Here is a 10,784-nt window from a genome sequence, read left to right on the forward strand (position 1 = left end):
GTGGTTCGCTGCCAGAGTGAAAACGACTGTACACAGAAGTTCCCTGACACGTGTCTGGGGTCTTTGTTCGGCATGACAAGAATTTACAATGAACATTGTGCTCCTGACTAGTGGATTGTGACACCTGCCTCCCCAGGACCCCCCACTATCCCCCAAGGACTCCCAAACTCCCCTAGGACCCCACAAATCCTCTCAGAACCCCTCCAAACCCACTCTGGGATCCCCCAACCTCCCCTTGGAACCCCTAAAATCCACCCTGGGATTCCCCAAATCCCCCCAGGACCCTCCCAAACACCCCCTGGAACTCCTCCAAATCCAACTCGGGACTCCCAATGTTCCCCAGACCCCCCAGGGATGCCCACCAACAGCCCCTGTGGGACTCTCTCAAATCCACCCCAGGATCCCCAACATCCCCGAGGACCCTCCACACCCCCCTGGTCCCCCAAATCCAACCAGGCCCCAATCAACCCTGGAAACCCCCATTCCCCACAGGACCCCCTGTCAAACATCCCCTGGGACACTGCACCCTCTCAGACTACCCAAATCCACTCTGCACCCCTCATATCAACCCCTGGGACCCTTCAACCTCCCCCGGACCCCCCAAATCTACTCTGGGACCTTCCAGCCCCTCCCCAAAACACCACCTGGGACCCTCCAAATCCACCTCAAGACATCCTGACCCCCAAATCCACCAAAAGACCCCCCAAAATGCCCCCTACCCCCTCAGACATCTCTGGCACCCCTCAAATCTGATCTAGGACCCTCCCACCCCCGCCAAACACCTGCTGGGGCTCTCCAACTCCCTCCAGACCCCCTAAATCCACCCTAGAACGCCTCAAAGTCCCTGTGAACCCCTGTGGGACCCTCCATCCCTCTTCAGATTCCTCCAAATCCACCCTGACATCCCCCAAACACCCTCCAGGACTCTCCTGGGATTCCACACTTGCCCTCCAGATCCCCTAAATCCAGCCTGGGACACCCAAACAGCTGGTGGGAAGCCCCTGGGACATCCCAAATCCACCCTGGGACCCCTCAAACACTCCATGGAAACCCTGGGGACCACCCCCCTCCCCAGAGGGCTCCCCCTCCATGCTGTTCCAGCTACCACATGTCCTTGTTGTTCCCTCACTCCCTCCCTATGACGTGGTGGCCTTGTCCTCCCCCGATGTCCTTGTGTATCGCTTGATGGCCCTGTGTCCCTCCTGATGTCCTTGTGTCCCCCCACCTCGGATGGGTGTTTGGCAGGGAGCTGTGGATGCCGGGGGGCTGTGTCCCAGAGGGGTTGTGGGGGATTCTATAGGTACTGTGGGGAAATCCAGGGGGCTTAGGGGGTGGGAAAGGTCCCAGGGGTGCTGAGGGGGATCTCATAAATGCTGGGGAGGGGTCCTATGGGTGCTGGGGGTGTCTCTGTGGGACTGGGGACATTTAGGAGGGTCTCCATGGTTGCTAAGGGTGGGGCTATTGGGGCTGAGGGGGGGCCATGGGGACTGAGAATTTTGGGGGTCTTCTGGGACCTGAAGGGGGGAGTCTAGGAGGATGTACACGGATGGGGCGGTGTTCCAGGGGGGCTAGGGCAGTACTGTGGCTGCTGGGAGAGGGGGGTCCCATGGGTGTTGGGGGAGACTCTGAAAGACCTGAGGGTGCTGAGGGGTCACTTTTCCCCAGGGGGGGCTGTCAAGGTGTGGGAAGACCGTTGCTCGGTGTTGGAGCCCCCTCTCCACTTTTAGGGGAGCAGGGTGTTGAGTCCACTGTGGTTGGGTTTGGAGGGACACTGTCCCCTGGAGGTGTATTTTGCAGGGTTGCTGCCCCTGGAGGAGGCTGTGGGGTGGTTGGGGGTGCTGAGGGGTTTTGGGGTGCAGGTGACAGTGCGCTGCTGGAGGACATGTACCTGTGCTTGCTGCACACCTGTTCCTCAAGAACCTGCTGCTGGCCTGGTACCTGTGGGGCATCTGGGTGGTGATGTCTGAGGGGGACAGCCCCGGGATCCCCACACCTGGACCCAGCCCCCAGGACCATTCCACCAAGACCCCCACCCTGGGGCCCCCATCCTGACATCTTCACACTCCTAATCTTATGGGGGACCCCTACGGGACCTCCACACTGAGATGCATTCCCCCCATTCCCTCACCCTCTTCCCCAATACCCTCCTACGAGGTCTCCCCCAAAGGGACCTCTATCCAGGGTGGGGGTCCCCTTCCTGACCCCGGCACCCCTCAGTTTGTTAGAGATCCCCAACCTGACACCCCAGTACCCCTTCACGGGGACACCACCCCCAAGGGGATCCTCCTAGGACCGTCTCTCTCTTGGAGAACCGTCTCCAACGCTACCACACTCCAATACACGTCTGTGACCCTCAAGTGTCGCTGCCGGAGCGGGGGGGAAGTGGGGGCAGGCACTTACAGGGAACGCTGTTCAGGGCACAGGGTTCCTCTGCCTCACGGCTGAGCTGCCGGGGCGGGGCGGGGCTTAACGAGCGAGGGGACTTCGGAGGTCCCCTACGGAGGGCGGAGCCTCGGGGGGGCAGGGATTCAGGGGGGCCCCTTTATGGGGCGGGGCTTTGGGCCCACCTTTATAGTGGCGGTAGCCGCCTGCGAGGTTTCCGTTGCCCCCCGGTAAGGAGCTTGCTCGGGCGCCCCGCAAGGGCGATGGCGGCCGCGGCGCTGCTGCTGCTCCTGCTGCTCCTGCTGCCGCCGCTGGCGGCGCTGCTGAGGCGAGGCGCGGGGCGCTGGGGGGCGCTGCACCTGCTGCACCCGCAGGGGGCGCTGCACCTAAGCCGCCTGGCGCGGCGGCGCGGGCCGCTGCTGCGCATGCGCTTGGGGGGGCGCGGTGAGTGGAGGGGGGAGAACCCCAACACGCCTCCCCCGCCCCGACCTCCCCTGGGACTCCCCAACGCGCCCCCTTCCACATCCTACCTTCTTCTTTCCCCCGCCCTCAGGGACTCCCCAACCCTGCCCCTGCCTCCGTCTTGGGGACCACTCCGAACCCCAAACCCTGTCTCGGACCCCCCAGCCCCCAAATCTCCCCCTCACCCTCCCTTGGGGACTCCCCAACACCCCAAACCTGTCTCTCCCCCCCTCTTTGGGGACCCCCCGACACCCTAGATTCCCTCCCGAACCCCCAAACCGGCTCTGGGACCCCAATGCACCCCCAAACCAGCCCCTCCCCCGCCGCGAGGGTCCCCCCAACCCCTAAAACCTGCCCTGGGACCCCAGTCTCCCCCTCAAACCTGCTCCTTCCTGATGCCCTTGGGGATCCCCCAATCCCCAACCCTTCCCTGGGACCACCCCCCTCCCCCCAAATCCCACCCCAGGGCTTCCCTCCCTGGTTTGGGATCCCCCTTCAGTTTTGGGGTTCCCCCCAGCCCCTCCTCTTCCCCCCAGACGTGCTGGTGCTGAGTTCGGCGGGGATCATACGGGAGGCACTGGTCCGGCACTGTGGGGACTGGCTGGGGCGCCCCCCCAGTTACCTGGGTATGGGGGGCGGGGAGAGCTGGATGTGCTATGGGGGGTTTGGAGGGGTTCCTAGGGGAGTTGGGGAGTTTCTATGGGAACTGAAGAGTATCGCTATGGGGTTTGGGGGGCTCCTATGGGGTGGAGGGGCCCTATAAGGATTCGGGGGGTTCCTGTGGCATTGGAGGGGTCACTATGGGATTTGGGAGGGTCCCTGAGGTTGGGGATGTAAGTGCTGGCAGTTCTGAGGGTCCTGGGATACCCCTGATCCAAGTGGAGTGCCTCCAGTGGAGGACTGGAGGGGTCTCTGGGGGTCCCTGCCCCTCCCAGACACCCCCTTCTTTCCCTCTAGGGTCGCTGGTGGGAATGAGGGGGACCTATGGGTGGGGCTATGGGCTTGAAGGAGGTTCTGTGGGATAGAGTGGCCCTGCGGGGTACCCTTGGTTCAATGGAGGGGGGTGCCTTTGGGGACTGGGTGTCTATGGGGGTCCCTGACCCCTCTGCCTACCCCAGGGTCGCTGGTGTCGCATGGAGGCCAGGACCTGGCGTTGGGGGGCCCATGCCCTGGCTGGCGGCAGCAGCGGGCAGCAGCCCGGGGGGCGCTGGCACGGGCTGGGACACAGCTCGGGCCCCTCCTTTGGCTGCAGGGCCAGGAGTTGTGTGAGGTGGGACCCCAAAACTGACACCCCTAAAACTGACCTTGCCCGAAAAGTAACCCCTCTGAATCTGAGCCCCCCGAAAAGCTGAGCCCCTCCGAAAGTGATACTCCCATGCATCCAAAACCAGATCCCCATGCAAAACTGACCATCAAAACCCCGCCCAAAACTGATACCTTAAACCCCACTCGCTGCACCCAAACCCCACCCATGCACGGTAACCATGCCCCCTGCACCTGAAAACTGACCCCCAAACTCGGCTGCCTGCACCCAACTTCCATGCTCTGCACCCCAATTCCCCCCCAGGACTGCACAAATTCCCCTTAGAGCCCCCACTCCTCCCCTGGGACCCCCCAAGCCACCCTTAGAGCCCACCGATACCCTCCTGGGACACCTCAAATCCCTGTTACAGTTGCCCAGTAACCCTCCTGGAGCACCCGCAATTCCCCCAAGGACCTCCCCTGACCCCTGCTTTCCCTCAGGAGCTGCGTTCCCATGGGGGGGCCCCCCTGGACCCTTTTGAGGTGTTCACGTTCCACACCTGCAGCACCATCGCACGCCTCCTCTTCGGGGACCTGGTGGGGACTGTGGGTCTCTGGGATGGGGGCAGGGTTTGGGGGGGACCCGGGTTTTCACGGGGGCCCAGGGGTTTGGAGGCACCCCTGGAGTACCCAGGTGTTTGAGGGGCCCAGAGGTTCAGGGGGGCCCAGGGGCTTGGGGAGGTCCAGAAGTTTGTGAAGGGGACACCCAGGTGTTTGGGGGGGGGGGCTGGCAGGAGTTTGGGGGTGCCAGAAGTTTGAGGGGACCCAAGTGTCTGGAGCTATGTTTGGGGTGTTCTGGGGGGATCCAGGGTGAAGCCAGGGGTACTGAGGAGTACCCAGGTGTGTCCTCTCCCAGGTGCCCCCCCCCAGGGGAACTCCGGGCCTTCTCCTGCTGTCTGGGGGAGCTGCTGCAGGTTTGGGGGCGCAGCACTCTGCGGGCTCTTGATCTGCTGCCCCTGCTGCGGGTGAGCTGGAGGGGGGAGGGGGCTATGGGGCACTATGGGGACACTGTGAGCACCTTTGGGGCCTAGGGGAGGCTACAGAGCCCTATGGGAGCAGTGGGGGGACTATGGGGCTCTATGGGGGCCCCTGGGGAGCCATAAGGTCCTGGGGAAGGGGGGGGTGTCTTTAGGGCCCGGGGTGGGCTGTGGGGCTGTGGGGTGTCACAGGTTCTATATGGGGCTGGGGGAGGGTATGTGGGGCTGGCAGGGGGCATACAGGATCCATATGGGGCTTGGGTGGTCTTTATGGGGCTGGGGAGAGGCTGTATGGCCCTGGGAGGGGTATTATAGGGTCTCTGTGGGGCTGGGGGGGATGTGGATCTGGGTGAAGGAACGTGGGGCTGGGAGGGGTGTTATAGTGTCTATATGGAGCTGGGGGGGGGTGTTACAGGGTCTATGTGGTGTTGGGGAGCACTGCGAGGCTGGGAGGGGCAGTTATGTGGGCTCTATAGGACTGGGGTGGTCTATATGGAGGATGTGTGTGGGGTAAAGGGTCTCTGTGGAGCTGGGGATGCCTATAGGAACTCAGGTGAGTTTATATGGTTGGAGGGGCACCTATAGGGTCTATATGGCCCAGGGGACCACGCATAGGGTTTTTCTGGGGCTGAGGGGAGTTATGGGGCATCTCTGGGGGAGGGAGTGTCTCTCAGAGGTCAGGGGGTCTCTCTGGGGTCCCTTTGCCCAGGTCCTACCCAACCCGGGGCTGCGGGAGCTGCTGCGGCTTGTCCAGCACCGTGACACCTTCGTGGAGGCCCAGATCCGGCGGCACCAGGTGGGGAGCAACCAGGGATCAGGACGGGTTTCATGGGAATAAGTTGTTGGGGGGAGAATGAGGGGTTGTGGAGTGGAAACCAGGGGTTTTGGGGATACCTGTGGGTCTGGGGGTTCCCAGGGTTTTGGGAGGACCTGCATTTTTGGGGTGACCCAAGGGATTAGAGGGACCTAGGGGGTCTTGGAGGAACACCAGGGGTTCAGGGGAAGCCAGAGGTTTGGGGGGACGCAGAGCTTTTGGGAGGGACCGCCATGTTTGGAGGCAACAAGGGGTCAGGGGAACACCCACAACATGTGTGTCCCCCCTTCCCCAGGAGTGTCCCTCCCCCCCCTCGGACACAGTTTTGGGGGCGCTGCTGGGGCGTGATCCCAGAGTGCAAGGGGCTCCCCTGAGCCCCCTCCGGCTGCACATGGCACTGGTCGACCTGTTCATTGGGGGCACCGAGACGACAGCGGCTGCACTGGGCTGGGCTGTGGCCTTCCTGCTGCACCGCCCTGAGGTGACACACATGTCACAGCCATGTGACACATGTCACAACCATGTCCAAGCTCCAATGCATGTCCCTGGGTGGGTCTCATGTCCCCACATGTGTCCCATGTGTACCTTGTGGCCACCACTGTCCCCTAGGCCTGAGATGCCACACACGTATCACAGCCGTGTCACAGCTGTGTCTGTGTCCCTATGTGGTTCCTTGGTTTGGGTTTTCCATGGAGGGGCGGCTTAGGATCTGGAGAGGGAGAGTCCCAAGGGGCAGGTCTGGGGGTTCAGGGGTCTCTGATGTTTGGTGGGGGCATCTCCACGGCAGAGGGAGAGGCAGGTTTGGAGGTGGGGTCTGGAGGTCCCAGGGCAGGTTTGGGGGCTCGAGCAGGGCCTGGGGGCTCATGGGTCCCCAAAACTGGGAGAGGGGCAGGTTTGGGAATGGTTTGGGGTCACAGGAGCAGGTTTGGGGGGTCTGGGGGTTCATGGGGGTCCCCAAAGCAGGGGGAAGCTTTGGAGGACTTGGAGTCCCAGGGACAGGTTTGAGAGGGTCTGGGGTTCAGGAGGGTCCCTCTGTCACCCCATTGCCACTGTGTGCCCCCTGGGTGCCCCCTCCCTCAACACCCTGTGACAGACATGACACACCTGTGCACACCTGTGCACACCTGTGCCTCACCTGTGCCTCACCTGTGCAGCTGCAGGCACAGCTGCGGGTGGAGCTCGGGGGGCTACAGGGTCCCCCCGGGCCAGGGGACACGGGACGCCTGCCCCTCCTTCAGGCCACCATCAGCGAGACCCTTCGGCTGCGGCCCCCCGCACCCCTGGGGCTGCCCCACTGTGCCCTGCGCCACACCAGGTACAGACCAGGACAGGATGAGAATGGCCAGTGTAGGGAGGGGGGGTGGGAGGAACCACTATGGACCAGTCTGGACCAGTCTGGGTGAGGGGGAACTGGGAGGAACCACTACAGACAAGTAGGGACCATTTGACATCATCAGTAGGGTCCAGGAGAACCCAGTAGGGCCCAGTAGACCCCAGTAAGTCCCAGTAGGACCCACTAGACCAGAGCAGAGCCCAGTAAGACCCATTAGGTCCCAATATGGCCCCAGTAGACCCAAACATCCATCAGGTCCCTGTTACTCTCAGCAGGGCCCAGAAGGGCCCAATAGACCCCAGCAGGGCCCCAGTAAACCCCAGTAGATGCTAATAGACCAGTATGGCTCAGTAAGTCCTTGTAGAGCCCAGTAGGCCTCAGTAGATCCCAGTAAGTCCCAGTAGGGCCCAGGAGAACCCAGTCAGGACCAGTATGGATGAGGGGGAACCGGGAGGAATCACTACATACCAATAGGGACTACTCAGCATCACCAGTAGAGTCCAGGAGAACCCAGTAAATCCCAGTAGAACCTAGCAGACCCCAGCAGAACCTAGTAAATCCCAGTAGATCCCAGTACCGCCCAGTAGACCCCAATAAATTCTAGTAAGAACCATCAGGTCTCAGTACGGCCCCAGTAGGCCCCAGTATGACCCCAGTATGTCCCAGTAGGCCCCATCTGGTCCCAGCAGACTGCAGTAGACCCTAAGAGACACCCAGTAGATCCTAGTAGTCCCATCAGAGCCCAGAAGATTCCAGCAGGAGGTCCCAGTAAGGCCCCAGTAAGTCTGAGTGTGGCCCCATTAGACCTCAATAAGCATCCAGTAACCCCCAAAGAGTACCAGTAGACCCCAGAGAACCCCAGTATGGCCCCAGCAGGTCTCTGTATGACCCCAGTAGACCCCAATAGACACTCAATAGCTCCCAGTAGCCCCTAGCAGATTCCATTATGGACCCTGTAGACATCCAGTAGATCCCAGAAGACCCCAGAGAGCCCCAGCATAGCCCCAGCAGGTCCCTGTGTGGCCTCAGTAGGTTCCAGTATGGCACCAGCAGGTCCCAGTATGGCCCCAGTAGCTCTCAGTAGCCCTCAGCAAAGCCCACAGCAGATCCCAGTCCATCTCAGTGACCCCCTGTCCCCCCCAGCCTCGGAGGGCTCCCTATAGGGGCTGGCACCATCCTGGTCCCCAACCTGCTGGCAGCCCAGCAGGACCCTGTCATCTGGCAGCAACCCGAGGCCTTCCTGCCTGGTACGTGGGTACCCCTGCACCCCCGGGGCCCTTCCAAAACCCTGGGGTTCTCCCCCTGAACCCCCATCCCCTCCCAGTTCCCTTATTCCCTGGGTCCAGTCCAAAAACCTAGGGCCTCCATCCCCCTGGGTTCTCCCCATACATCTGGGTACTCTCCAAAACCTGTGGGTCCTCCTGGTTCCCCCCGAGCCCCTGGGACTTCCCTCAGGTGTCTGACCCCTCCCCAAACATGTGGGTCTCCCCTGACCCCCTTGGGTCATCCTCCAAACCCCTGTGCCCTTGTCCTGAACCCTGGGGTTCCTTCCAGATCTGTGGGTCCACCCCAAACTCCTGGATCCTCCCATCCTCCCGGACTCCTCCATAAACCTGTGTGTCTCCCTCATCCCCATGGAGGCCCCCCAAACCTGTGTGTTCCCCCATCCCCGAGGATCCCCCCCCACCCCTGCCCCTCGCCCCCCCCCCAGAGCGGTTCCTGTCCCCGGGTGCTCCGTGGCGGTCGCTGCTGCCTTTTGGCTGCGGGGCACGATCGTGCCCAGGAGAGGCGCTGGCACGGGCCGAGCTCTTCGTGTTCCTGGGGCTGATCCTGCGGGAGTTCCGGCTGGAGCCGGGCCCGGAGGGACTGCCGGGACTTGGGGTGTCACCAGGAACCGTGCTGCGCTGCCCCCCATTTCGTCTGCGCATGGTGCCTTGCCAGCCCCCGAGCTCACCATAACCCTGGCCTGGCCCCTGCGTGACTTCCTGAACAATCTTTGACTCACCCAACCCTTTCTGACCCTTCCGGAACATACCTGACCCATATGTGACACCGCCTGAACTGGCTGACCTCGACCCCTTGACTGACCCCGCCTGACCCCGGCCTGACCCTGATCCCTCCCTGGCCTGGCTGTGAGCCTGGTCTGACCCCTGCCAGCCCTTGGCCTCACCTTGACACCAGCCATGACCGCGGCTGTGACTCTACCCAACCCCTTCTGACCCAGCCTGAACCCTGCGTAACCCCATCCCTACCCACCTGACGGTTACTAATTACACCTGACTCCACCTGATCCCCCCGTCCCCTCCTGACCCCTGGGTCCCCCCATTCAACACCCCAGACACCTGGATCCCCCCCACCCGATGCCAGGGTCACTGCAGTGTGTGTGTGGGGTCACTGGCAGCATTTACCTCCTTACAATAAAAGTTATACTTTTGACCCCATCCTGGAAGTCCCGGCTCTTCCTGGGACCCCGCCCACAAAACCTCCGGAAATCCGGGAAGCTACAGCCCCGCCCCGCCTCTGACTGGCAACACTCGGCACTTGCCACAGCCGCGACCCTCGGGACGGCATTGGGGGATCCTGGCCTGGGCGATCTCCACTTCCCCCCTCCACAAAGCCCTTTCCGGGGGGCGACTGGGCTCAAGGTTGGGGTCGCAACCCCGCGAGGCGCTCGTCCGTGCTGCTGGGCGGGCCGGCAACTGAGGACACGTCATCAGGGCGCGCTCTGATTGACCGAGATGCGTGGGTGTACTGGGCACTGCTCCGCCTAGTAACTGAGGAGTCATGAGCGAAATGCATTTTAATTGGTTTAGTATGGGGGCTGGGTTCTGCTGGTCTGCCTGGCAACTGATGAGTCATAAGCAAAGAGCGTTCTGATTGGCTTGAATGTGTTGAGGGCGGGAGGAAAGGAGAGCAGACCGCCCTCCCCAGAGCAACATTCCGAGATAGAGGGACTTGAGGAGAGGGGAATTGGTGAGTTGGAGGAGAGAGTGCCCCGCCCCGAGCCACTGTCCCGAGGAAGGAGTGGTGGGGAGGGGAGGAGAGCAGAGCGCTGGCCCCGACGCAGACACCCGAGGGACAGAGAGGTGAGGAGGCAGACCCCCACGCCTACCTGCCCCTTCCCCTGACGAGCCACATACCCGATTGAACACAGTGGCAAGTGATGGGTAGGCAAAGCAAGGCAAGGGAGGGGGCAAGGCAAGGGAAGGTGAGGGAGGGTATGTTTGTTTTAACACCAGCTGGAAATTAAACTCCAAATAAGCCACGCCCCTTCCCCTGCCCCTTCTGGTAAGGGAGGGACAAAAGCTGAGACTACAGGTTGAGATGATAATTTACTGAAAGCACAAAGCAATGAAATAAGACATACACAATAACAGCAGCAGAATTAATAGCAAAAGTATACAAAAAGAGAAGGGGTTTTACCCAAAAAGAGTTGTTCACCACCCAAAAAACCCCAAGATGGTAGATGCTCCCCATAGGTCGCGTCCATGTGGTTTCCCCAGATAAAGGCCAT

General features: G+C 61.8%; 1 protein-coding gene across 1 annotated transcript; it reads left to right on the forward strand.

Moving 5' to 3' along the window:
- The first annotated feature begins 2,629 nt into the window (after positions 1 to 2,629).
- On the forward strand, positions 2,630 to 10,279 carry LOC113960077 (steroid 21-hydroxylase-like). The gene is made up of 10 exons (XM_027669433.1): positions 2,630 to 2,826; positions 3,381 to 3,470; positions 3,963 to 4,114; positions 4,588 to 4,686; positions 5,007 to 5,111; positions 5,833 to 5,919; positions 6,233 to 6,418; positions 7,092 to 7,252; positions 8,414 to 8,517; positions 8,982 to 10,279. The coding sequence occupies exons 1-10, from the start codon at positions 2,646 to 2,648 to the stop codon at positions 9,227 to 9,229; spliced, it is 1,413 nt and encodes a 470-aa protein (XP_027525234.1). The 5' UTR covers positions 2,630 to 2,645; the 3' UTR covers positions 9,230 to 10,279.
- Positions 10,280 to 10,784: the final 505 nt, after the last annotated feature.

Source organism: Corapipo altera, unplaced genomic scaffold, assembly GCF_003945725.1.
Source record: "Corapipo altera isolate COAL_440 unplaced genomic scaffold, ASM394572v1 347, whole genome shotgun sequence".
Lineage (NCBI taxonomy): Eukaryota > Metazoa > Chordata > Aves > Passeriformes > Pipridae > Corapipo > Corapipo altera.

Coding starts and splice junctions, on each gene's coding strand:
- LOC113960077 (XM_027669433.1), top strand. CDS start 2,646: ATGGCGGCCGCGGCGCTGCTGCTGCTCCTGCTGCTCCTGCTGCCGCCG. Junction 4,115..4,587: donor AGGGCCAGGAGTTGTGTGAG/GTGGGACCCCAA, acceptor GCTTTCCCTCAG/GAGCTGCGTTCCCATGGGGG. Junction 5,112..5,832: donor ATCTGCTGCCCCTGCTGCGG/GTGAGCTGGAGG, acceptor CCCTTTGCCCAG/GTCCTACCCAACCCGGGGCT.